Below are 27,776 nucleotides of genomic sequence, written 5' to 3'. Positions count from 1 at the left end.
TATGTAATTCCACGGGGGAGGGTGACCCACAACTCCTCCAGGAACTAAGGAGAAAGAGAGACAGAATGTGGGGGGGGGGCAAATGGTAGAGTGTGATTAGGCAAATTCTTTCAAGTTGTAACACCTCCAGAGAAGTGCCAGCATCTGAAGAGGCTCGGGTACTGTTTCAAACTGGATTCTGTGGAGACTGACAGACAAAGAAAGGACTTTTGGATAAATATCCTGAATTTAAACTGTCTCAGGGCCTTCTTTCTGATCCCATAAAGGGTTGAGACCTCCTGTCCAAGGTGGCCCCAATCCTTCCTGGGAAGGGTCAGGAGGACTTTGGCCAACTGAAATCACGTAAGACTGATTGATGACCTCAGGTAAGCTTTTAGCACGTGCATAAGGACTTGTATTGTTTTTTATGTTTTCACTGTAATGCTTTCACCTTAAGAATAAATGTGCTTGCTTATAAAGGGCTGTGTGGTAACGTATAACTGCTGGAAATTATGTTGTTCACATTCTTCAAAGAGAAAGCAAAGTTTAGACAACAGAGTATTCCGGCAGTCTGAATAACAGCATAAAGCTGTGCAGCCTGGAAAAATCCTGATCAGGAAAGGGAGATGTGGGTCTCCACCCATGATCTATGCTTCTGCATTGTCCTGTGCTAAAATCCTGGACTTCCTTGCCCTCTGTGGAGAGGTTTGTGTCCAGGCCCAAGTAAGCAGAATGCCCAGAGCTAAAAGTGGCTATCTGAACAAATTAAGGAGAAGGGGGTGCTCCTGGGACCAGGGGCAACAGAACTTTCCTTAAAGCATGTGTGGGGATAATTTTTCCTTAAAGCATGTGGTGCCCTCCCCCCCACCCGGTGCAAAGCTGGAAGATGGAGCCTTGTCAGGGAGCCTGGTCCCTTCTACCTGCCTGGGGTGGGGCCCTTGGGAGCAGCCCCTGGCCCATGTCCCCGCCCCCAAGGTTCCCTGGCCAGGGCAGGTGGAGGGTCTGCAGCTCCCCTCAGCTGCTTACGCATTTCTTACCCCAACCCGGCTCCGGCTTCTGGCCTGGGGCCTTGGAGTCTGAAAAGCTGAAGCCAGGCCATGATAAGAGCCACTCGGGCAGCTGTGGGGAGCCGCAGCCCCTCCATCTGCCCTGGGCACCGACCTGGGCTGGGGGCTATTCTTGGGCTCCCCAGACCATTCTTACCCAGGCCAGGATCCAGCTTCTGGCCTGGCCAGGTGACAGGGCCTCATGGGGAAGAAGAGAGACAGGGGGCAGGCCTGTGGCAAAAAGTGGATGGGCCATGGCCCCTTAGCCACCCCTGCCTACAACCCCATCAACAAAGAAAGAAGCTCCTGTAGGGTTATAGAAATGTGAAGGACAATAACAAGACCTTAAGGAGAACTTGCATGGTCTACAACTACTATGAGGAATAGGACTGCATTTTTGCCAAAGAGGCCACCCCTGAACCTAGTCATGTTGTTGACATCAACTGAAGAACATCCACGCCCAAGATGCCGAGCAGGAGAGTTTGATCCAGACAGCCAGGATCTCTGATCCACTAAACCCACAGGCAGAGAGAGTGTAGAAGTCATCCCCTCCCCGCCAAATCACATGCAGAGAACCAATGTGTCAGTGCTATATTGCAGTACAGTTGTGAGGGATTTAAACACCTTTGTTCCAGATACTATCTTGGTATCACCATGTTTAGCTACCATCTCTCCACACCTCTTTTAGCGAACCCACTTCCCCTTGAGAGTGTAGAAAAGCCCTTCCTACCTTCCATTCCTGTATGGGAACACAGATTTCCTTTGACCCTGCTGCCACCCCTGCCCCCGTGAAATAACCTGATTCTGTTATGAGAGATTTCCCTTTCCATATACACTCATGTCCCACTCGTGCACACCAATAATTCCAGCTATAGCCTCGGTACAGACTTCTAACATGATTCTCACTCTCCATGCATGTCCCCAGTCCCCGGATATCTCTCTCTCTTTACATAGAGAGGGCCCAGCCCTGAACCATCCTGTGCACCCTTCTTTCCCTGCACTGGCATTGTGAATTCAGCTTCCTGACCTTTGATTCAGAAGGGTTTGGCAATATGCAGGGAGGGAAGGGTCATACATTTGCTTATCTCATTTGGGGTGGGGTAGGAAGAAATCCCAGCTCCTTGCTGCTAGAAGGGCTGCTATGGTGATTTTTTCACTGGGAGGTGTTATCTGATGACTCCAGAGACAGGATCGGGCACAGATGTGAAATAGGTTTTTTACTTGAAGGGATATGGGATGATGGCTGTAGCCAAAAATGGCAGGATTGCTCATTGGCTGTCTGGAGGGTTTGACAGCTGAAAGACAAGCTGGGGAGGGAGGTTGTTAAAGATTTGTTTGGCAATGGCCCTGAAAGGACTGAGATGCACAGGGGATTGTACCGTGGCTTTAGCATGATGGTATGGTACCTAACACATGATGCATGCAGCAGTGTAAAAGCAGGTCTCTCTCTTCCATTGCTTTTATTAGAGGAGAGACTGGAATATTCGAGAAAACATTCCAAGGCTAGCAGGAGTATGGGAAACTGCTGAGTCTGGGAAGAGAGAACCATCTCAGGGCGGACAGAGTCAGGACATGGCCCAGACAGGTAAAGGCAGTAGGCTAGAATCTTCCTTGTTTTTCACACATGCTCCCCCTACTTATGTCAGCAGGATTCTCTGGTGTAGGTGAGGCTGAATTAGACTCATTGTTTTAGACCAGCCTCTCGAGCTGCAGCCCAAAACCACACCAGTTTGATTTGTTGCTTTATCATGTTACAAAGAATCTAATTTGTCATCTATCATCATTGTTTCCTGACTCCCTCCCACTCATTGGGTATGTGTTTCACTTCTTTTCCCAGACACATTAGCTTCTCTCCTCAAAGCTCCTTGGGTCAATCCACTCAGTTTCCAACCTAGCCATTTTATAATATAAAATATTTGTGTTCTCATTTACAGGATGTCTCACTGATGGAATCTGAAGAAGCCAATAGGGGAGACCCCATTCCCCCAGAAACCAGCAGCCCTAGTGAGGAAAACTCTGATCCTACGCCAGCCAAAAGGGGACATTATGCTATCACTGAGTCTGTAGAGATGAACACTGAGCTGCCTGGCTCTGCAGAAGGAGCACAGGTCTCCAGTGCCCAGGATCCTCTGAGGCATCTCTCTGCTGGGGAATCAGCAGAGATGTGTGGCAAATCCTCTAACTCTGTTCTGTCAGGACTGGAACAAGGGGAGCAAGATCCAAGGTACCAGAGAGGACTCTCAGAGGGGGAGAAAGATCCTGCAGTACAAGAGATATCTTTGGAAAAAGAGAGATGGGATCACTCCTTGAACTCTGAACAGGGAAAATTAGCTCATCCTGAAAACAGTCAGTATTCTTTCTTTCCCAAAACAGTCCCCCAGGTGACAGCCACTCATGACAAAAACCCGCAGGTACAGTCTCCAGCCCTTCATATTGAATTTCCTCAGGATCAGAAACAGTCCCTGACATGTCACACTGCTGTCCCCCAGGCGCAGCATAAGGAAACCTCAATGACAGACACTGTTCCCAGCCAGAGGGAACCAGCCACTAAACACTTCCTGGTGTGTAAAGAAGTTTCAGAGGTTCATTGCAAGACTGAGACTTTGCATGATGACACTATTGGGGATCCCCCCTTGCAGGGGTTGGATGTAGCAAATGGGACCATCAGAGAGCTCCGACCACGTACTGAAGCAGTGGCAGGGACCGACGAGGAGCCATCTCCTGAGATGGATGCAGCAGGCAGGATGAATCCAATGCCTTCTGTAGATAATGATGAAAAAGTGGGAGGCTTGCAGGGAGGGGGAGAGGATAGAGACTCTTCCTCTTCACATCACTCACCCCATCCCTTATCGAATGACAGCCAAGGAAATTCATGGCTGACAGGAAGAAATGCAGATAGAAAGATGGTTCTGTCATCCCATGAGAGAGGGAACAATGCCTTGGCCACAGACCAGGAAATGGAAGTGGCTGCTAGGCAAAGTCCATCTGGTTCTATAAACCTCCTTCTGGAGGAGGAGAAAGGAGTGGATGATGGAAAAGCAGAAGGCAGCACTGAATCTCCAAGAGTGTGCATCTTCCACATACCGAATGCTACAAAAAAAACAGAGCAGGAGGAGTGGCAGCATGAGCAACTAGAATGGGGGGAGGAGCCAGAAGAGGAGGAGCAGTCAGAACAGAAGCAGCCAGAGCTGGAACAGGAGGAGCCAGAATGGGAGAAGCAAGAGAAGGAAGCAAAACCAGTGCAGGAGGAGCCAGTATGGGACAGGGAAGATCAGAAGGAAAAGAGGTGGGATGAGCTGGAACAAGAGCCAGGGAGGGAAGAAGCGGAGCTCGAGGCTCCACCACCAGCACTCAATCCGGCATCACCTTTTCTCTCCAAGCAAAACTGGGACCTCCGTGATGAGGGAGGGAGCATTTCCTCAGCTGAGGGAACAGGGCTGGCCTCTCTGCCCCAAGAATCATTCTCCAAAGATCAGCATCCCGGTGAGGATGTACTATCCAGCATAGTACTGAAGGCCTGCATTGGAGGAGCAAGTGTAAGAGCTCAGCTACCTGCTGTGATAATGTCCAAAAGTCAGAACCCAGTGGGTGGGAGTTCCATGATGCCCTCCCCCACTTACCACATCTCTGAGCACTGGGGAGACATGGGCATTTCTGACCCTTCCAGCTCCATTTCTTTCAGTGGCCAAGGTTGTGAAGAAACCTGTCAGGATAACAGAACCAGTAGTGGTGAGGATGGCCATAATGACGGAGATGGAAGGACAGTCCAGAGTTTTCATGATGATGGAGCGATATTTCTATTATGCAGAGAAGTAACCTCATCTGGTACAGGGAACCCAGACTCTTCCAGAACTCTGGACCCTTCTGGTGCCAGAAACTTTGGCTCTTTTGGTCCCGCAGATCCTCATCCTGTTGGAGAAAACCCATTGTTTCCCAGTCATTACGATTTCACTCCAGCCTCGCCAGCAGAGCTCAACTCAGCAGCATCAGCAGCTAGCCCATCTCAGGAGGATGCTGATAAAAGATCCCATGAGAGCCCTGTGGGAAGTACTGACCTGGACAAAGCACCAGTCTCTGTGCAGGACACATCCAGCCAGACTTCTTATCTGCAGGAGGCAGCTTCTAGTGAAGGAGCATCAGTGTCCATCAGCCCAGAGGGTGTTCAGACTCCCCATGGGCTGCTTACACCTGAGAAGGGCCTTAATGAAGAGCCTAGTGCCCAACCTTGCATTTCCAAGGCTTTCAGAAGTCTCCCTCCAAGGCAGAACCTGCCCAAGGACAGAGATGAAGTAGAATCTACCCCTGCAGCTCTAGCTACAATGCACCTGGAGTCATCACAAGCACCAGACATGGCTCTCGGTCCCCCAAATTACCTGGAGAAAGTCCAGAGGCACCAAAAGCCCCCAACGAGTTTTGTTTTCCAGGGAAAGGAAATGGAAGCAAACATGGCTCACACAGCACAACAAAACCCTTTACTTGATGAGTCACATTTGAGTTTAGAGGTGGAAGTTCCAGGAACAGGAAGTGCCCTTAAGGCTGTACTCCAGGCCCCAGAAGAAGTGGTAGTCTTTGCCTGGGAGCAGAACACACAGCCTCCTCCTCCTGAGTCTGACTCCAGCTCACCCCTGGCCCCTGCGCCTGATGCTGACCAACTCAACCACCCTCCTGTGCCTGCACCCGACTCACCCCTGGCCCCTGAGCCTGATGCTGATCAGCTCAACCACCCTCCTGCGCCTGACTCCAGCTCGCCCCTGGCCCCTGCGCCTGATGCTGACCAGCTCAACCACCCTCCTGCACCTGACTCCAGCTCATCCCTGGCCCCTGAGCCTGATGCTGATCAGCTCAACCACCCTCCTGCGCCTGCACCCGACTCACCCCTGGCCCCTGAGCCTGATGCTGACCAGCTCAACCACCCTCTTGCGCCTGACTCCAGCTCGCCCCTGGCCCCTGCGCCTGATGCTGACCAGCTCAACCACCCTCCTGCGCCTGCACCCGACTCACCCCTGGCCCCTGAGCCTGATGCTGATCAGCTCAACCACCCTCCTGCGCCTGACTCCAGCTCGCCCCTGGCCCCTGCGCCTGATGCTGACCAGCTCAACCACCCTCCTGCACCTGACTCCAGCTCACCCCTGGCCCCTGAGCCTGATGCTGATCAGCTCAACCACCCTCCTGCGCCTGCACCCAACTCACCCCTGGCCCCTGAGCCTGATGCTGACCAGCTCAACCACCCTCTTGCGTCTGACTCCAGCTCGCCCCTGGCCCCTGCACCTGATGCTGACCAGCTCAACCACCCTCCTGCGCCTGCACCCGACTCACCCCTGGCCCCTGAGCCTGATGCTGATCAGCTCAACCACCCTCCTGCGCCTGATGCTGACCAGCTCAACCACCCTCCTGCGCCTGCACCCAACTCACCCCTGGCCCCTGCGCCTGATGCCACCCAGCTCGCCCACAGTCTAGCTCCTGCGCCCAGCTCACCTCTGCCCCCTGTGCCTGATGCCACCCACTTCACCCACCCTTTGGTGCCTGCTCCTGGCTCACCCCTGGCTCCTCTAGCTGATGCCAACCAGCTCACCCATCCTCCGGCACCTGCTCCTGGCTCACCCCTGGCTCCTGTGCCTGACGCCAACCAGCTCACCCACCCTCCGGCTTCTGCGCCCAGCTCACCCCTGGCTCCTCTGGCTGATGCCAACCAGCTCGCCCACTCTCTGGTGCCTGCACCTGGCTCACCCCTGGCTTCTGCACCTGATGCCGACCAGCTTCTCCAGTCTCAATCCCTTGTGCCCAACTCCAACCAGCTTCTAGCCCCTGCACCTGATATTGATCAGCCTCTGCCTCCTGTATCTAACTCCAACCCACCTCTAAACTGTGTACCAGACTTTAGTCAATTACTGGCTGCTGCCCCCAATTCCAGCTGCCCTACCCAGGCTCCAGCCTCTGTGCCTGATGCTGACAGCCTTGCTCATGCTCTGGTCCCTGCCCCTGCTGTGGAAGATGGAGAAGAGAACCCCCTCCTAATGCAGATGACCCATGAGGGAGTGTCTGGTGCCCAGTGGGATCCGGTCATCTCACTTACACCAGATGTTGTGGACACCAGTGACTCAGGGGTCACTTCATTGGCAGAGAGCTCAGATTTTCCCACTTTGGAGAATGAGGCACCCATGGGCCACTCTAACAGCAGCCCTGGAGCAATGGGTCAGCACCTGGCTACAAACTGTGGAAAGGCCACACCTGACTGCACCTCCAGGCCCTCCTTGGGAGGGTGGGGAACACCCACAGACTCTCAGAGTAGAAATTCAGCACAGCCACCCACCCTGCTAGCTTTCTCCAACCCACTCCACTTCCTGCAGTTCAGCCCTCCCTCGCCACCAGCCATCAGAACACTGTACCAACAGGAGGCAGTCTTTGAGGAGCCCCAGTGGGACCAGGCACAGGGAGGCCCCACCAGCATGGATACAAAGAACATAACAGCCCCTGCAGTGATGATAGAGAAAGCAGAGGGCTCTAGGACATGCAAGCAAAGGATGGAAGGGCAGAGAGAACCGCTTCACCTTGTGGCACAGGTGAAAGAGGAGGTGGCCAGACATGCACGCTTGGAGAAGTCATCAAGTTGGCCAGATAAAAAAGTCATTAGGGTGGGCATGAAGGAGCTGGGACTCAATTCAGTGAGTCAGGAGAACATGATCAAATGCAGAGCAAAAAGCAAAGACTGGCACCGGCAGGCCCTGAGGAAGATGTCAGTACTGCCAGACAACTTACAAGGTGAGACCCCTCTGCTCCTAAGATACCAAATCTCAGCATAAAGCAAAAGATGGAGGAGTGAGGGAGTGAAAATAGCTATAGCTAGAAAATAGCTAGAGACCCACTTCCAAAACTATCCACACACAGCTTTGCCAAAGCCCCTTAATCCTGCCCTGCAGTCCCCTTACTATTCCAGTCCTGGGCTCCCCTCATAGCTCTGCTAATGCCCCTCAGTCCTGCCCTATGGAAATATACCCTCTTGTCACTAAAACTGAACTGAATTATTGGGGTTTCCAGAGATAAAAAGCTATTACAACAAGCGAAGCTGTTTGCCTGCTTTGGACCGCTATCCCCATCACCGCTCTCCAGTCTGACCAATACTAATAGCAGCTACCAACATCACACCCAGCTCCCATTTCACTAAATTAGTCCCTCCTCAACTACTTACCTAGCATCTCTTCTCACCCCCTTCCCAGCCTGCTCCTACAGCTTCCCTTCTCTCCTGCCTTGCCTGCCCACTAAGCTCCCGTGGGTATGTCTACACAGCATTTTGGAGCAAGCTTCCCAGCGCCAGCCAACAGACTTGTGTTAACAGGGCTCACGCTAGGGCTCTAAAAATAGCTGTATAGATAGCTCTGTGAAGTTGTGGCTTGGGCTGGAGCTCGGGCTCTGAAGCTTAGGGAGATGAGCTCTGAAGCCAACCCTAAGCTGCAACTTTAAAGCTCTGTCTATGCAGCTATTTTTAGAGCATTAGCAGAAGCTAGCCTATGTTTGCTGACCTGGGCTGGGAGGCTCACTCCAAAATGCTGTGTAGCTGCACTCCGTCCTTATTCAGAATTCTAGTCCTTTTCCTCGGCCATGCAGTGCTCCCACTGGTCTTAACCCTTTCACAGTAAGCCGTTAGCCTCTAAGGCTGTTCCATGCCTGCAGATGAAGCGATATTACTTTCAAGCAATAACAAAAAGTGCACACACTTAACGATTGACAGTGAGATAGCTATATGGCCAGTGAGATTTTTGGATCTCCTGGCCTGTTTGGTGCCACCTCTTTAGTGACAGACTTGAGAGCTGTTCAGTTTGCTTCAGAAACCTTCAGGTCTCATTCTGACCCCATGGTACCCTTGGAGAAATATTTCATAAGAACATAGAATTTCAGATACTGCATCAGAATGCAAATCTGTCAGATCCAGTGTCCTGTCTTTGGTGGAAACAAATGACGAATTCTTTAGACAAAGGCATAAATCCCCCACAATGCACCTAGCCAATATTGTACTTAGTGTATGTGGGAGGATGAGATCTCTATGCCCTTTATAAATACAAATATTGAGCTGGGTGAAATTAGTGATACTTTTGGCTTATTTTTGCTTCAGCTCCTTTTACATTTTTTCACACTGCATAAGTATTGGCATTTTGGGATACTGGAAGTGTTTTTACATTGAAGCCACTTTGGTTCAAAATATTGCACTTATACATTTTTGGCCCTGAAATGGAAGAAGTTAGTGATAATGGTGGTCCCATTTCCCCACCCCCCCCCCCCGGGCTCTGTTCTCACGTCTGCCATCAGCTGGTTTTAATAATCCTTTGCCAGATATATAGTTCTTTCCTCAGATTCAGTTAGGCCTCTCCCAACACCCTCCATCAAAGGAGGTAAATATTTTCCCCATTCTATAAACGGAACCCTGTTTCAGAGAAAGAGAGAGAGGGACTTCCCAAAGTCACCAGTGACCTAATGTCAGTATCAGAGTCACAATGACCCCAGCTCTGACATCTAGTCCCATGCCTAATTCACTAGATCACAGTGCTCCCAACATATGTATAGGGTGATTTTCAGAGGTGTTGAGTACTTATAGCTATGAAGTCAATCGGAGCTTTGGGGTCTGAACATCTCCAAGAATAAGGCTTAGATTTTCAGAAATGACTTTGGGTACCTCAGGTGGTGGGTGCCCAACTTGAGGCACTTTAAAGGGGCCCCAATTTCTAGAAAATGCTGAGCGAGACATCCATACCCTGAAAATCAGGCCCCTTTCAGGCATGTCAAATTGGGCACCAAAGTCATTGTCACTTTTGAAAACCCTGAACTCTTCCCATTTGGTGGCTTGGAAAGATGTGTGTATGAAAAACAAGAATTATTGTCTAAATGATAGATATGAAGTGTTAAGTAGGTGCCAAGTATTGTTAAAGACATGAAGCTGCAAAGCCCAAAAAGCACTGGTCCCAGTCCTAGACTGCTGCCTCTACATAGGGTTTAGGATGTGATATCCACATTGCATCATGTCCTTACAGCTGGCTACTTGGAATCTCTCTTTTGCGCGTGTGCACTTGCTGTCTCATTGGAAGAAAGTGGGATAACCTCTCTTGTCCTTTCAGAGGAGGGAGGACACAAGGATCAGCCAACCAGCTCAGATACAGTTATACTTCGGTGAGTCTCCCATTGGCTTCTAATCCCTTCCACCTGAGGTATAGCGGCCCAGAACTTTCCAGTAATTCCTTAGGGGCCCAAGAAACAGACAACAGAGCAAAATGCTCTCTGAGATAATGACCCCTGCCTAAGCTTCATCCCAGGCTGCCCATGCAATGGGATCCCCTTCCCCAAGGGGCAAGAGGGGAATTCAAGTCCCTTTACTTCTGAATATCCATCATCCTGACAATGGTCCTTTGCAGTAGGAATAAGGAATGCAGACTTTGAACCTGATGGAGAGAGAAGTCCCAGCTGTTCCAGATTAATTACTGAGATCTGGACAAGCTACATCCAGTTCAGCAGGTCTTATTTTCTCCTGTCCCCTTGCTCCCCACATCTTCTCCTCTCCCTGGACAGGGAGAAGAAATCTGCAGACACACTGGAGAATCTCAAGCGCCGACACTCCAAATTGATCAACTCCTGTAAGTACCTCCCATCTAATTGCTCTAGAAAACCCCAGTCATTATTTCCCCTGCGGAGCGCTGGAAAGAAAGGGGATCTGCAGCCCCCTGCTACAGGAAATTAGGTGGGAGTATCAGTGAGAGCCATGTAACCATCAGCATGCAGTATGGTTAGAGATGTGGAGAGCTGTGCTGGTGATTGGTGCATTATAAACACTATAGGCTTGGACATGTCCACTTGTCTTAGACTGATTGTATTGAGACAGTAATGGAGTCCTCTCCACACAGGGAGTTCCGCAGTCACTGCTTTTGAATGAATCTGAATTTCTGGCCTCTCTCTACAGCAAGGTTACTCTATCAGGAATACAGCGACGTGGCTCTGAACAAGGCAATCCAGAGCCAGAAGAGAGCGGATTCTTTGGCCGAGGACTTCGAACTGAGTTCTCCAAGCTCCCCGAGGCTACGGAGGAAAGTGCTGTCTCCGCAGGACTCGTATCTGCAACGTCTCTCGGTCTCATCCACCGCGTCCCTCTGGCAGGACATCCCCATGATCCGAGGAAGCAGAATGCTGCTGAACATGTCCCGAGATGATCAGAAACTGCAGGAGGTAATGGATGGATGCTGTAGGCAGATGGATGGGGATTGGCCAGGTGGGACAGCATAGATTGAGGGACAAATCAGAGAGCATGAATGCAGGATACAGGAATGCAGATGGGTGAATAGGAAGAGAAATGATCAGCAATGTGTATCCAGGTTAAAGGGAAGCTTGCTAACTGTGATTATGAGTGAATTGAATCCAGCATAGTAAGGGAAAGGCATGCAAGGGTAAGGAATTGGGTCATGGAACCCAGCAGTACATGTTATGAAAGCAAATTTGGAGGAATTAAGAAGCCTTGTGGAGGAAGGTACAATAGGAGGAAGCATTAGGGACATAAGCCTGGAAGGGACCTCCTGGGTCTAGTCCCCTGCTACTAAAATAGACCAAGTGTGGAAGAAGTTGGAGGACCCTAAAAGACTACATTAATCAAGGTCCAGACTAGAATTCCTCTGAAAAAGAATGCAAGGATCAAAAGTTTGCCATTGTGTGTAAAAGAGGCTATGAGGGAACTGGAGGACACTGGGCAGGCAGATTCAGAGAAATGGGGTGGGAAGGACAAGGAGAATCAAGAAGAATTGAAGGGGAAGCAGTGGGACGAGGGTCCAGGGAAGGAAGAGAAAATGAGGACTTGGGAGAAATTTGAGGACCCTGATGGAGAAATAAGAGGTAGAACTGTGGAGATCAGACAACTCGTGAGAAAGGGCAATCTGGGGGTGTGCTAAATAAAGAGAAGCCCAGGAAGGATGAATCTCTGGAGAAAGAATAGGACACAGGGGTGTTGAGATTATTTCTGTAAAAAAAAAAAGCAAAAAATAGATACTACAATTTCAAGTCAAAGTTGATGAATAGCTTCAAATTGCACCACAGAAAGAATAGATATGGGGTTCTCAAACTGGGGGTCGTGACCTCTCAGAGGGGTTATGAGATTATTGCATGGAGGGTTGCCAGCTGTCAGCCTCCACCACCAACCCCCGTTTCACCTCCAGCATTTATAATAGTGTTAAATATAAAAAAAGTGTTTTTAAATTTATAAGGGGGGGGAGTCACACTCAGAGGTTTGCTGTGTGAAAGGAGTCACCAATACAGATGTTTGAGAACCACTGGAATAGACTGATGTCCCATCTATCTCCGCCAGCCTGCCTAGCCCCAGGCCTCTAACCATCATTAAAGCACCATCTCTTTGTACTACCTGGTTCGAGAGAGCTTGGCTTTTTTCCCATTAGGAATCAGCAACTACACACCACCTACACTGGAAGCCAGGAAGGTTACTGACCTTTGCCCCTTCATTGTCCTTCAGTGCCACCTCATTTACATCCCTCACAGACATGCCTGCTATGCTGACACTGTGTCCCTTCCTCTACAGGCCAAGTTCGAGTTGATCATGTCAGAGGCCTCATACTTGCGCAGTTTAAATGTGGCAGTGGATCACTTCCAGCGCTCATCAGAACTCCAGGCACTCCTCACCAATCAGGAGCGCAAGTGGCTTTTCTCCCGCCTGCAGGAAGTGCGTGATGTCAGTGCCAGGTGAGTCCTGGTCCTTCACTTCAGACAGCATCTGTGAATGCAAATACAGCCCAATGATGGAAAACAAAGATCAGACCTGTCAATAGCCCTCTCACCCCTACTCCACATATCCATTCAATCCTGGGACACACATCCCTTTCTCAGAGGGACACCTACCCTAGCCTAGAATGAACCTCTTTCCTTCTTTGGGTGAGAGAGTGAGTCAGGTAATCGTGTTCATTCAGTGTGGTGCTTTTAGAAATTGTGGTGGAAAGAATCTAAAACGCCGCCAATCAGACTACAGGCCCCACCAAACCTGGCCTGAACCAAACAAGAATTACCAGAAAGGAGACTTCAGCCCAAATTTAGCACCAAGCAGACATAACCCAGAACCCATCATCCACCTGACCCAATTTAAGAAAACTAGAGCCACCATCTGGCAGATTCCAACCTGGCTAAATCCAGGCCCAGCCATAAGGCAGAACCAGTGCCACCACATGCCAGACATTTTGGTTGATGTACATTCTGTATCTCAGAGCCTTTATTTCTCTTCTGTAAGGCTTCACTGATTGCATGTCCTTTGGTTCTCTGCCACTTTTTCCATTTCCACTACAGGGCTGGGTTGTTTTTGTTTTAAACTCTCAGATCCTTATGAATGTGCCTTAAGCAGCAGTAAACAGGACTTCACAGTAGCTGAAATCCCTTTTGACTTAATGATGATGTATTTGGGTATTCCTCAGCTCTTTCACACTGAAAGCCAAACCACCACCACCAACCAGACCTCTGCTGTCCCCCAAAAGTGGAGAGGAACCTTGTGATTCGTGTGTGGGCCTTACACGTAGCACAGCAAGGGAAGGAGACTGATGACTAATAGAGACAAAAGGACCTTTTCACTTTGCTTGTACTCTCCCAGTCTGTCTGTCTCCATCTGCTGTCTCTTGTCTTATAGTCAGAGTTTTAGCTCCTTGAAGTAGGCACCATCTTTTTATTCTGTGTTTGTACAACACTGATCACCATGGGGTCCTGACCTATGACTGTGGTTCCTAGGTGCTATGGTAATGCAAATAATAAATAACACTAACCACAGCACATTAGTAACAGTGTTTCTCTCCTTTCATGGCGACATATGGGGCATTACAGTTTCCTCTTCGACCTGGAGGAAAAGTTTGAGGAAAACATGTTCACCTTCAACGTGTGTGACGTGGCTCTGAGACATGCTCCTGAATTCCGCAAGGTGTATCTGCCATACGTGACAAATCAGACCTACCAGGACCAGATTTTCCAGAGGCTCCTGTAAGAACTCTGCTTTGTTCCCACCTCACCCTCTGCTCTCCTTGTTGCACCTCATAAGTGCCCTTTATCAGCCAGGATAGAGCTGAGCGGTTGTAGGCTGCCCCCAGGTAGTCATGCCCCGTCTGCAAGAGTGGGTGTATGAGAGCGGTCGGAGGCTTTCTTCAGTGTTACAGAAACCATCCATTGGGAGGGCAGGGCTGGGAAGTGCCAGGCTCCTCTGGTTTAACAGCCACGGGAAGGGAAAGACTAATCAGCATCTGATTCTACCAAGTATCAGAGCCCCTTGTTGGAGAAGGCAGAAACAAGTAATTGCAGGTTCATGCCACCCCATCCTACTGGAGGATTCAGTTCAACATGGCTGTGGAGGGTAGAGTGGAGCAGCTAATACCCCTAGTCCCATAACACCCCCTGCAGGAGAGAACAAATCAGAGCTGTAGGTAACTTGGATACTGACCCTTTATGGGGAAGGACCCCAATGCGGAACGAGGCTGCCTCAGTAACAACTCTCCCACTGCTATCTCCATTCAAGAACCCAGTCCTCATGGAAGCTGCACACACACTGCCTCCCTTCTTCTCCTGGAGAAGGGCCACCCTTTGTACTCCCTCTCACTGCCACCTAATACTGAGGGAGGCTGCCTTGGTACTGATCCCTCCCTCCCGCCCACCAGGAAAGGCTCAATTCCAAATGGAGAGGGTCTCCAGGACCCTGTGCTCTAGGAAAAGGAGGGAGGAAGAGCACACAGCCACTGCCTCTACCTCTAGGGAAGGGCCCTAACCCATTGAGGGGGGAATTGGAATGTAGCTATTCCCTCTATAGGGAGGAGTCTCCCTGTTCCAAAGGGCTCTGTCTCACCAGGGAACAGCTTCTCTTGTCCACTGGAAAAGGGAGTGAACAAGGAAATGGCAAAGTTTGCAGATGATACAGAATTATTCAAGATAGTTAAGTCCAAAGCTGACTGGGAAGAGTTATCAAGGGAGCTCACCAAACTGAGTGACTGGGCAACAAAATGGCAGATGATGTTCAACATTGACAAGTGCAAAGTAATTCACAATGGAAAATATTATCCCAGCTACACATATCTAATGATGGGTTCTAAATTAGCTGTTACCACTCAAGATGGATCTTTGACTCACCAGGGATAGCTCTCTGAAAACTTCAGCTTAGCGTGCAGCAGCAGTCAAAAAGCTAACAATGTTAGGAACTATTAAGAAAGGAATAGAAAACAAGACAGAATCTCATAATGCCACTATATAAATCTATGGTACACCCACACCTTCAATACTGAGTTCAAGTCTGGTCACCCCATCTCAAAAAGGATATAGTGGATGTGAAAAAGGTTCAGAGAAGGGCAACAAAGATCATCACGGGTATGGAACAGCTTCCATACTAGGAGAGACTAAAAAGATTAGGGCTGATCAGCTTAGAAAAGAGAAGCATAAGGAGGATACGATACAAGTCTGTAAAATGAAGGGTGTGGGAAAAGTGAATAGAGAGGTGTTATATACCCTTTCCCACAATATAACAACTAGGGATCAGCTGATGAAATTAATGGTCAACAAATTTAATACAAACAAGAGGAAGTACTTTTCCACACCACACACAGTTAACCTATGCAACTCATTGCCATGGCATATTGTGAGGGCCAAAAGAATAACTGGGTTAAAAAAAAAATTAGAAAAGTTCATGGAGGATAGGTCCATCAATGGGTATTAGCCAAGATGGTCAGGGATGTAACTCCATGCTTGGGGCAACTTAAACCTCTGATCACCAGAAGCCAGGAGGGGAAAGACGGGGTGGATCATTCCAGCTGGCCTATTCTGTACACACACCCTACAGCTCTTGTACTGGCCACTGTCAGAGACAGGTTACCGAGCCTGTTGGACCATTGGTCTGACCCAGTATGGCATTCATCTGAGGAAGGAAATAGGTCCCTGTGATGCCACCTCAATACTACTTTCTCACTGCCACCCTGCTGAGAGACCCAATTCCCAAAGGGCCAGCCTGCACACTACCTCTTCCCCAGCAGAAGGGTTCAACTCCATTGAGAGAGACAGATTTTTTTCTCTCGCAGGGAAAGAGCCAGTACCAAAGTAATGAGGGCTCTGCTGCTTGGTTGAATCAGACTGTGATCCTGCCCCTCCACTTTGTTATTCTGTACAACTCCTAGATTTCTCTCTTTCTCTGGCAGGACTGAGAATGCAAGGTTCCAGCAAGTCCTGGAGAGACTGGAAAGCGCCACCGTATGCCAGCGCCTCTCCCTCAAATCCTTCCTCATTCTCCCCTTCCAACGCATCACCCGACTCAAACTCCTCCTACAGGTACCAGCGCTGTGGCCACAGTACTCGCAGTCCCCAGCACATACTCTTAACTCCTCCCTCACTGCACACTCAGACACAGGTCACTGCACAGGAATCCTGTCCAAGGCTAGACAGGGAAAGATAGAGGAGCTGAGGGGAACAGGAGAGAAGTTTGCCTGTTCAATGGCCTGCAAAGTGTGGTTGTGATAATCTTTGATAGTTGCTCTGACACCAACGCTGGTTAGGTTATAAATGCTTAGAGGCTCCTCTTCTAGAGTTCAGGAGTTTTTAATGCACAGCCAAAGCTTTAAAAATACCTTGACCTGCAGTTGGAAGCAAACAGGAGCCAACGTAGCATACAGAGTCCTAATATCGTGTGCTTAATGTGCCTTACTGTTGCACAAATAGAAAGAAGTATTAAACAAATAGGAACCATGTTGTTGTTCCTCAGCTGTTTTGTGCCATGACTAGTGTTCATTTCCCACTATAGAAGCTATTGCATGTGATATTTGAGTCTAGTAGTACACTTGCAAAGATAGGAGATGCATGCAGATTCCTGTGCTCGCTGGTTATCCTGATCCCCTCATGCTCCCCTCCTGTCTTGGCCCTCTGCCCATTTCTTCCTTGCTATTGCTCATCCTGTTGTTTCCCTACACCTGGCTCCCCCATATCCACATGTCCATCTCTTTTGTCCTTGGGGTCCATTTTCTCAGCCTCCGTTCTGAGACACTTTTTGTGGTTGTTCTGCAGAATATACTGAAGAGAACCCCGCCCGAGTCGGATGAAGAAGTGCAGGCCACGCAGGCTTATGATGCACTGGAGAAGGTAAGGAGCACCAGACCATTCTCCACTAGCAGTGTGATTGCCAAGCTGCCAGTGCTGCTTTAGACAGTGAACCAAACAGCTGCAGGGACTCCCACAGCATGGGACTCCCATTAGGGACAGATTGAAATGCTCACATGATCTTACTGCTCATGTGCTAATGCCACATGCTCTTGAAGTGGAAGCCAGGAGCCAAGGGCAAGAGCAGTGGCTGATGGGCACTGATAATGTCACGCTACTTTCTTTAGTTTTCACTCTAGGCATTCTCTCCCATTGGCTGTTCATTCCCTTTGTCTTTCATTTACCTCAACGCGTTTAAACAGAAACCTCCATCATAGTTCAGGGCAACTGCACCTGTATTTCCCCCTTGTGGCTCCAGCCAGGGCATCCTCTCTCAGGCTTCCAGCTCCCTAGCTATCAGCTCTCTCAGGTAGAGACCTGCGGCTCTCTCCCTCCTGATCACTGTTTTGCCAGGCTGCACAGTTTCCTGCCTGTACTGAGTTCCCCTGCAAGTCAGAGTTCCTCAGCAGGCCTGCTTTGCTTTCTCTTCAGAGGCTATAAGCAGCCTAATTGCCTACAGTTACAAGCTACCACACAGCCCTTTCTAAACAAGCACATTTCTTAAGGTGAAAGCATTACAGAGAAAACATTAAAAACACTAAAGGAACATACCTGCATTGTAAAAAGCTTACCAGAGATTCCCGCCCCCACCCAACTCCAACTGAGGCTGATCAGTCCTTCGAACCCCACACCAAGGGGTTTTCCTGTGGTTACAAGTTAATAATAGCTGTTAAATTAATGGGGGAGCTTGTTCTGAACGATAAGTCCCTCCTTTCTGCAGCTTGGAGCTTTGATCTTCCTATTCCAAGAATAGGTAATCAGCAGACAATGGCTTTCTCCTCACGGCAGAAGATTGGGTCCAGGGTTGGGAATTTGCATTCACCTCCTCCCAAGTATTTCCTAGAAAACCCACTCAACTTTGTTTGTCCCAAAGGTTCCTTCTTGTCTGGCATAATGTTTAAAGCTTTGAAGCTTATAACACTTCTTAGGGTTTATGGGGGGGGGGGTCACATCTCCCCCCTAGAAAAGTTACATACAATTCTACAATAATCCATAAACTTTGCATCTTTAATGCAACGAACTCCAAAGCTACATCATTCAATAAGGTTTTTCAAGGATATTGCAGGATACTGCCATATCTGTCCCCACGCCCCCATATCATGACACTAACATACCACTTGCACAATCATCAATCTGTATGCTGTATCCCTTTCCCCTACCCTTTGTCTATTTAGACTGGAGCTCTCAGGGGCAGGACTGTCTACTACTTTGTGTTGGTACTGTGCCTGGCACAATGGGATTCCATTCTTGGTTGGTCACTATGCACTACAGTAATAAACACTTATTTAATCTTTTTATTACTGACCTTGGCACAAACAGTGGGAGTGTGCTAATAAAGTTTGCGGATGACACAAAGCTGGTAGGTATTGCCAATGCAGAGAAGGACCGGGATATCATACAGGAAGATCTGGATGGCCTTGTAAACTGGAGTAGGATTAATAGTAATAGGATGAAATTTAATAGTGAAAAGTGCAAGGTCATGCATTTAGGGATTAATAACAAGAATTTTTGTTACTTCCAACTGCGTCCCCAGCTTATAACAGAGGAGGAGAAGGACCTTGCAGTATTGGTTGATCACAGGATGACTATGAGCCGCCAATGTGATACAGCCATGGAAAAAGCTAATGCGTTCTTGGGATGCATCAGGCGAGGTATTTCCAGTAGAGATAAGAAGGTGTTAGTACCGTTTTACAAAGCACTGGTGAGACCTCATCTGGAATACTGTGTGCAGTTCTGGTCTCCCATGTTTAAGAAGGATGAATTCAAACTGGAACAGGTACAGAGAAAGGGCTACTAGAATGATCCGAGGAATGGAAAACTTGTCTTATGAAAGGAGACTCAAAGAACTTGGCTTGTTTAGCCTAACTAAAAGAAGGCTGAGGGGAGATATGATTGCTCTCTATAAATATATCAGAGGAATAAATACCAGGGAGGTAGAGGAATTATTTAAGCTCAGTGCCAGTGTGGACACAAGAACAAATGGATATAAACTGGCCATCGGGAAGTTTAGACTTGAAATTATATGAAGGTTTCTAACCATCAGAGGAGTGAAGTTCTGGAACAGCCTTCCAAGGGGAGCAGTGGAGGCAAAAAACCTATCTGACTTCAAGACTAAGCTTGATAAGTTTATGGAGGGGATGGTATGATGGGATAGCCTAATTTTGGCAATTAATTGATCTTTGACTATTAGCGGTAAATATGCCCAATGGCCTGTGATGGGATGTTAGATGGGGTGGGATCTGAATTACTACAGAGAATTCTTTCCTGGGTGTCTGGCTGGTGAGTCTTGCCCAATGCTCAGGGTTTAGCTGATCACCATATTTGGGGTTGGGAAGGAATTTTCCTTCAGGGCAGATTGGCAGAGGCCCTGAGGGTTTTTCGCCTTCCTCTGCAGCGTGGGGCATGGGTCACTTGCTGGAGCATTCTCTGCACCTTGAAGTCTTTAAACCATGATTTGAGGACTTCAATAGCTCAGACATAGGTTAGGGGTATTACAGGAGTGGGTGGGTGAGATTCTATGGCCTGCTTTGTGCAGGAGGTCAGACTAGATGATCATAATGGTCCCTTCTGACCTTAAAGTCTATGATTCTATGATAAATAGGGCAATCATTTGAGTTTCTTGAGGAATCACGATGTCACACCCTTAATGGCAGGTATTCTCCACCCCTGCAACCACTCAGATCAGTGTTTTGGACATGGTGTGCACTCCCTCCTATGCAATCCCACCTTTGCTCAAGTCTCATGGAATTGAGTCTCCCACAGCACAGCAGCTAGAGCAAAGGAATTTGGGACTTTTGGGTGTGGGGGAGAATGTCACACACTGAATCCTGCACCTTGCAGCAAAGTGGGTCCTAGATTGTACTTGAGCTAGTCCCGCTCGTTGGAGTGTTGCTCCTTTCTTCTGTAAATCCACATTGCCATGCACTGTTAGCAGCTGCTGGGTTTCAACCACATTAGACAGCCCTATATTTAAGGCTAAAGAGCATCCTCCTCGTGTGGGGTAGGAAACAGATTTAGTGGAGCAGGAGGTGGGTCAGGCTCACGCAAAGGTGAGGTCTGTGGTTAAGTATTATCTAATAAACCCCCAGCTTCCTGTATGCTTGAGATACTGCCTGTAGTTTAAAAAAAAGTACTTGTGGCACCTTAGAGACTAACATTTATTTGAGCATAAACTTTTATGAGCTACAGCTCACTTCATCGGAGCTGTAGCTCACGAAAGCTTATGCTCAAATAAATTAGTTAGTCTCTAAGGTGTCACAAGTACTCCTGTTCTTTTTGCGGATACAGACTAACACGGCTGCTACTCTGAAACCTGCCTGTAGTAAGTATTGCTCCCAAATGACCAGTGACTTGACCCAATTCCCAACAGGCAACAGTATTTTGATGCATCTACTGCTTCCCAGATATCCTGGTATTATTGTAGCACCTAGGAGCCCTTTGTGCCAGGTGCTGTACAAACACAGGGCAAATAGATAGACTAAGCTATTTGGGGCTGGAACTAAGCATAAGACAGGAGACAACAGATGGGAGCACAAGGAAACAATAGTGGTCAGCATGATAGGCTGTGATCTTAATATACCAGCAGCCTAATCATTGCTGATTTTCTTGTAGGAAACACCAGCAAAGGGGGAATTTGAAGGTGGATAATGAGTTACTTTTGCAAATGTTTACAGGAGCGCCGCCAAAATGTTCACAGGAGTGCCTAAAGGTGTTTGTTCGAAAATTTCACAAGTGGGCAATGGAGGCTGACAGCCAATCGGAGGCAGGAGTTGACCCTTTGATACTGAATGATAGGTAGTATCATGATGCTAGCTAGGGTGGGGAGAGGCTGTGAGAGGCTTTTAATGTAGAAGACAAGTAGCTTTGGTTGGATATGATACAGAAGGGAGAGCCAGTACAGCAAGGCAAAGTGAGGGGCGTCATGGTCAAAGCAACAGGCTAGGAGAGTGTTCTTTGCAGCAACATGCTTAACGGCTCTGAGCAGGACAAGGCTGGATTTGTCAAAACCAGACAAGGAGGTTGCAGTGATCGAGACATGATGACAGCACTCCTCACTCAGAGTAGAGCTCAAAACCAGGGACTAAACCTCCACAGTGAATAAAACTAACTGTTTGGCCAAGAAAGCACAGCATCCTCTCTTTGGAAAATAAGGTTCTGGGAGAAAGAATCCTGAGGGTTGTACCATCTACATCTATTCTATCCACTCCCAGTGGGCAACTCCCAACAATCTTTTCCTCCTTCCTCTCTGCAGCTCATAAAGGACTGCAATGAAAATGTCCAGCGCATGAAGAGCACTGAGGAGTTGATCTACCTAAGCCAAAAGATTGATTTTGAGTGCAAGGTGAGAACCCACCCCACTCAGATTTCCACTTCAGTCCTACCTACTACCCTGACCCAACATTACTAACCCATCACTGCACACTTAGTCAGTCGTCTCCCACGGCACCATGTATTTTCCTATACGTGAGGAGCACTGATGAACTAGTATAGAGCACACAGAAAATAGAGTTGCAGTACAAGGTGAGACACTCCCCCTGGGTTGCTCAGTAACCTGACCCACTCTTGTACAGCAGCCCAGCACCTCACTCCTGTACAAGAAGTGGAGCGAGAGCTGATTCTGGTGTCATCCCTGGCATAATGCAGGGGAGTAGACAAGAGCTGAATCTACCCAATTCATCTACCTCATCCTGGAGTTGGAAGAAGCTGACTCAAGTTACAACTTGCCCACCTACAACAGGGAGATGAGAGCAATCTCAAACCTCATCTTTACCTGAAACCCTGTTTGAAGGCATAACTCCAGCCCTAATGCACCAACTTCCATGGGTATCTAATCATGGCATTCTTCCCTGTCTCACAGATATTCCCACTGGTCTCACAGTCAAGGCGGCTGGTGAAATGTGGTGAGCTGATGGCATTGGACTACACCACTCAGAGCCCCAAGTGGAAACTCAGCACCCGCCCCATCTACCTGCATCTCTTCAATGACCGCCTGCTCCTATCCCGGCCCAGGGAGTGAGTGTCCAAGACTGCACCTCTCACTGACCTCTAAGCTCGGGTCCAGAAAGGGGTGGGGATGTTGGTGAGGCAGTGTCCCTTCCCCCATCATTTTCCAGCCAGCAGATTGCAACCTTTGTCAGCTAGACTGCTCAGTTTAGCAGTCTCACATCTCATGAACAGTCTGCAAGCTTCATCATGCAGCACCTTCATTTCCAAACTCTTAATTACAGTATGTAGTTCTACATATCTTCCTCCCCTTTGCACCTTCCCCCTCCGCCCCTTTATGCTTTACAGCATAACTTAATTCAGTCTAGTTTTGTTCAAGGGTAACGCATTTCTCCTCCAACCTGTTTTAGTTTAAGGACTGTATGGATGACCAGAGAAACAGTGGGAATATGGCATGACAAGAACCTGAAACCTGAGTAGTTGAGGAAGGGATTCTTTAGTCTAGACACTTTCTTTTAAGTTGTAAAATATTTATCCAACTTCTGACGAACACTTGCGAGAAAAATGGCCTGTGATAGATTCAAACAATCCTGCCCCTTCCATTGTGAGCTAAGAAAAATCTTGTTCCAATTCTCTGGTCTTCCAAGAAGACCTCTAGCAAAAGCAGAGAAGATGAGACTTTATAGATTTAAGGTGGAACCCCCCGCCCCACACACACACCCCTTTTAAGCCTTCTTGACCTATCAAAGCAGCAAGAAAGGGCCCAAACCACAATGTTTTATCCTGTGTACGTCACTTTTAAAGCTAACACACAGTTTCTCTCATTCGCCCTCTCTTTCCCTTTAGGGGTGGGCGCTTTGTCGTGTTTGATCATGCTGCATTTTCAGATGTACGAGGGGAGAAGTGTGAGGTGAAGCTGCACGGGACAAACAAAAATGTTTTCCGCCTTTTTCTCCTTAAGAACAACCAGGGGAAAAGAGTGGAATTCCTCTTTCGCACAGAAACACAGTAAGAATCAGAGATTGTTCCCATTGAATCCTAATGCCAATTATACATATGGTTGCAGCTGCCAAAACCCTGTACCGCTCTCAGCTGCCTAAATGCCCAACATCCCCTGCTGCTTCTGAGACCCAGAGGACACTCTCTTACAATGAAGTTGCAAGCCTCCCACCACACTTTCCAATTATCCCAATGCGCGGTCATATTGATCCCTTAATCCCATCCACTGAGCCATTTTTCTCCATACTGTCCTGTACCCTTGTCCTGTTCCATAGCCTCTTTTCAGTTATCCCCTTGAACAACTACCCAGGCAGATATCTCAAGCTCCTACACCATGTCTGGGATATCAACCTCCAAAATGTGGGAAATCATTTTTTCAACCCCTTTCTTTTCCCTCCTTCATTTAGCCTCAGATTCTCATTAATCCTTCACTTCCCCTATTTAGCTTCCTCTTTCACTTCCCCAGGAGGTGGTGGCGGGCACTTCTCTTCTCCAGTCCATCCCTACACAAATCCACCCCCCCCATCCCTCTGGCTGCTCCACTCTTGTCTCTCCAGTATCTGTATTTTGGTGTTTTCCAGCAGTGAGAAGCTGCGGTGGATCTCCGCTTTGGCGCCACCACGAGGCGAACCAGATCTCTTAGAAAGCCCTGGTGAGACTGCTCAGGCGCTGCAGGGCTGGGTGGGAGGACTTGCTTAAGGGGCAGAGTGGTGTCCCAGTGAGGAGGAAGATACAAGGGTAACACAGACACAGAAGTGAATCTGAAGAGGAGCATTCACCCTCCCCTTTATTTTACAAATGTTAAACTTGACTCTTTTTTCCCCTCATCTCCAGACAATGCCCCTCAGTCTCTACCTTCCCCATCCCCTCCACAGCCTCAGACACTCATCTCAGGAATCACCCCTAACATGGGCGCTCTTCCACCTCCCCACTTTTCAGATGCTGAGTCTCACCCTAAATGGGTCTCCCTCATCCCTTAGGTGTTGTGCCCAACCCTCACGTTCTTTCTCTCTTGGGGAGAATGTGGTACCCAACACTTGCAATCCCTCTCACTCCTCCAGCCTGCTCACGCTCTCCACCCCTCTCTCTCTCTCAGACTCACCTCAGGTTCAGTGCATACGGACATACAAAGCTCGGGAGAATGACGAGCTGGCCCTGGAGAAAGCAGATATAATCATGGTGATGCAGAACAGCAATGACGGTGAGTGGAACAAGCCGTGATCTTCTTGGAGAAGGGGGGTGAGAACTGAGTTGTATTAGGATGTCTCTTTGATTTCAGGGCCATTAGGCTATATAAAGGATGGAGAGAGAGGCTCTCTTCTCAGAAAGCATCTTGCCCCTGCCTATGGGACTGGGAGGAGATTCTCCCTTGCCTACCTATTATCTGGGGGTCTCAATTAGACCATTAAACAAATAGACCATGTGGCTTGAAGGCTGCAAGGGGATCTCTTTTTGGCTGGTGTCTTGCTCTAGCTTACTCAGTTAGGATGGGGCTTTTTTGAGGCGGGAAAGGGAAATCTCAGTCAGTTTGTCTCATGTTCTCTGTGTCTGCCTCCACCCCTGCAGGTTGGATGGAAGGAGTGAAACTCTCAGATGGAGAAAGAGGCTGGTTTCCCTCAGAGCATGTGGAAATGATCTCCAGCAAACATGCACGCCAGATGAACCTGAAGGAGGAACAGCGTGTGAAGAATGCCAAACAGCAGGTCTTCTGCAAGAAATAGGACGCTCCAATTCCTGTTGCACACTGTATAGTCTTTCCGGTATGGAGAAACCTGACTTAAGAATCCTTCTCTACACCACATTCTGGAAGAAACAACTCTTCAGAAATAAAAAACGAGCACTTAGTACTGTCAGACAAAGTGCTGCTACTAAAGGAAGCAGGAATTCAGCCAGGAGTAAATATATTCACTTCTACTGCCTCTGTAGTCATGGTGAGACCAAGGAAGAAAAGAAGCTGCATATATTGCTTGCTTTGTAGTAGTAGGGAGGGAACATATGAGAGCAGAGGACTGGGACTCAGGACTCTTGGAAATCTATGCCTGATTTTGCCACTGACAAAATGCATGACCTTGGGCAAGTCACTTCAGAACTCTGCCTCAGTTTCCCCATCTGTAAAACGGGAATAATACTTACCTACCTCACGGGATGTTGTGAGGCTAAATTCATTCATATTTGTAAAGCGCTTTGAGTTCCTGAGAAGAAAGGCACTATAGACGTGTAAAGCACTCTGTAGTTAAGGTCAAGAAGAGCTTTTCATTTCAACCTCTTCTTAGGGTTCTTTAAGTGGTTTTAATTTCCACATATTTTCCATTTAAGAATAATATATAATGGGCCAAATTTTCTGTTGATGTAAGTGGATACAATTCCATTGACTTCAAAGGAGTTCTGCACTGTTATACCAGCTGAGTTTAAACCAGAGTCTCAGCAAAAGATAAGTTTTAGCTAGTATGAGAAAAATTCATTTGAGTTAGGTGAGCATGGGGGAAATACATTTTTCCATCTAAAATGTTTTTCAGATCTTTTGGCAATTTTTTTTTTTTTAAACATTAGTGATTTTTGGGCGCTCAACCTGAAATACCTTGAAGGAGCCTGATTTTCAGGAAGTTCTGGTCACCTGCCTTTGGAAAACAGTGTCCCATAATCTCCAGTCACTTTTGAAACTCTTGACCAAGGTTTTGTTTTACATGTTGGCATATGCTCTGTAATTAAATTTAGTTGTTTTTGAACGGCAGGAAAGTAGAACTGCCCTGCGTATGCCTAATCTATTATAGCAGATGTGATGCAACATGCAACATTTTGCACAATTATAAAACATAAGGAAATCTATAAACCATAGATATTTTTAAGCAAAACCTGTAACTGCAGTTTGTTGAGGTTCCATTTCTGTGCAAAGTCATCTGGTTTTTAAGTGAAGCTTATGTGCAGAATCTGCCCACTGGAAAACATTGCTTCAACTTTAAAATATTTTTCCTTCTGTATTAAACAAAGGAGGGTTTTTGCATGTAATTATGCTAAGACAACATCAAGGTTGAGAATTTAAACACACAAAAGTACGAAAGCAACACATGTAGCCTTCTTACTTTTAATGTATTTGAAGAATTATTGACCTTTGTATCTCTGGATCTTTGTAATATCCTTTTGATTTCCCATTTATATTGTATGTGGCATAGTTTGTTCCAGCCTATTTATGCCAGTCATTTGAGCTGGATTTTTTTTTTGGACCTAATAAACTTATGCACTTCTGCAGTTAGGATATACAAATTTACCTGTTATGTTTCAGTTAGTTAATCTTTTCATAGGAACACAAGCTTTGTGCCTGTAACAGCTGCGAACATTTGAACACTCCCATCACCCCCAAAAACCAGAACTATTTTTTCATATACAACTACCCTCCCACAACATTTCAGACTTAGCTTTTTTTCCTCTGCATTGACATCTTTCGTCACTTCTACAGCAGCCATGACATAGAACATTATGTGGTGCGATTATACTCAGAATGAGACGACTGCCCTTGTAACCTCCATACCACATGCATCATCTGTCACCAGTCATCTGAATACCAAGGTGACCTGGGAGGATGACGTACTGAGAGAGGATACTTAGTATCCACCGTACTGAGACTGAAGGACAGGATGGTTATGATGTCCTGCTCGCCATGCAAAAGACTGGTCCTCTGACTGCACAGTGCTTCCTTAGAGAGACCTAAAACTGAGCCTGGGTCCACTTTTAACAGCTGAAAGCAGTGCTCGGAAAGGGGGTAAATGCGAGTCCTAACTTCAAACTGAAGGTAATGACAGACTAACAAAGGTAATCCTCAGCCACCCACCTAAACTTCTGTCATAGTCCAAATACAAGATTCCAAACTTCATGCATACATGGTACAAATGAAATCATCTGGGACAAACTCATGGTTGTCATGAGTTCCTGAGTCACCTTTATGGAGTGCATAAATCTTTGAAGTCACTCAAGAGAATAAGCCTTCATGAGAACTCTCGAGGCAATCTGAGATTCAATTGTGCAGCATGCACATCACAGCGATTTCAACTTTAACCTTGTCCCAGGAATGCAAAGTTATCCAGTCTGTTTCTGAGGGGGGAAGGTTGTAGGAACATAGGAATTGCCATGTGAGACCAGACCCACGATCCATCTAGTGCAGTACCCTGTCTGACAGTGATTAGTACCAGATACTTCAGAGAAAGATACAAGAAACCCTGCAACAAGAAACTGTGAAACAAATCTCTCCATAGGGACAGTTCATTTGTTACCTCTAGCAGGTAAAGATTGGCATAAACCTCTAAGCATGAGGCTTACCCTTTCTAAAAAAATAAAGTTTAAAAAAATTTCACAATTGAAACTGTTCTCATTAACTATATAAATCCCAATCCTGGTTGGTTTTTTTGTTTGTTTTTGGTAGCCTGCTAAATTCAGTCTCAATTCTATTGTGGCATTGAGTTCTGTAGGCTTACTGTGCACTGGATTAAAGAGTGATTCTTTTTATCTATATTACATTTACTGCCCTTCAAATTGGTTGAATGTTCCCTTGTTCTAGTATTCGGAGAGATTTGGCACTTGTGTTTA

General features: G+C 47.6%; 1 protein-coding gene across 2 annotated transcripts in view; it reads left to right on the top strand.

Moving 5' to 3' along the window:
• The window catches only part of ARHGEF5 (Rho guanine nucleotide exchange factor 5), a 63,650-nt gene extending 36,120 nt beyond the window's left edge, over nucleotides 1-27,530 (top strand). The window contains exons 8-23 of one of the 2 annotated variants that reach the window (XM_043514828.1): nucleotides 267-365; nucleotides 2,493-2,610; nucleotides 2,960-7,784; nucleotides 10,130-10,181; nucleotides 10,578-10,642; nucleotides 10,966-11,228; nucleotides 12,583-12,743; nucleotides 13,863-14,015; nucleotides 16,205-16,334; nucleotides 17,064-17,138; nucleotides 21,508-21,597; nucleotides 22,114-22,268; nucleotides 23,046-23,207; nucleotides 23,780-23,850; nucleotides 24,295-24,399; nucleotides 24,765-27,530. In XM_043514828.1, coding sequence (XP_043370763.1) covers nucleotides 2,972-7,784; nucleotides 10,130-10,181; nucleotides 10,578-10,642; nucleotides 10,966-11,228; nucleotides 12,583-12,743; nucleotides 13,863-14,015; nucleotides 16,205-16,334; nucleotides 17,064-17,138; nucleotides 21,508-21,597; nucleotides 22,114-22,268; nucleotides 23,046-23,207; nucleotides 23,780-23,850; nucleotides 24,295-24,399; nucleotides 24,765-24,919 — 6,450 coding nt within the window. In that variant the 5' untranslated portion in view covers nucleotides 267-365; nucleotides 2,493-2,610; nucleotides 2,960-2,971 and the 3' untranslated portion in view covers nucleotides 24,920-27,530. The remainder of the gene's footprint in view (nucleotides 1-266; nucleotides 366-2,492; nucleotides 2,611-2,959; nucleotides 7,785-10,129; nucleotides 10,182-10,577; nucleotides 10,643-10,965; nucleotides 11,229-12,582; nucleotides 12,744-13,862; nucleotides 14,016-16,204; nucleotides 16,335-17,063; nucleotides 17,139-21,507; nucleotides 21,598-22,113; nucleotides 22,269-23,045; nucleotides 23,208-23,779; nucleotides 23,851-24,294; nucleotides 24,400-24,764) is intronic. The other variant, XM_038387500.2, reaches the window with a different exon arrangement.
• The last annotated feature ends 246 nt before the right edge of the window (nucleotides 27,531-27,776 follow it).

The sequence above is a fragment of the Dermochelys coriacea genome, chromosome 1, assembly GCF_009764565.3.
Source record: "Dermochelys coriacea isolate rDerCor1 chromosome 1, rDerCor1.pri.v4, whole genome shotgun sequence".
NCBI lineage: Eukaryota > Metazoa > Chordata > Testudines > Dermochelyidae > Dermochelys > Dermochelys coriacea.
Note: the sequence above shows the minus strand (reverse complement) of the source record. Positions and strands in the feature narration are given on the sequence as shown.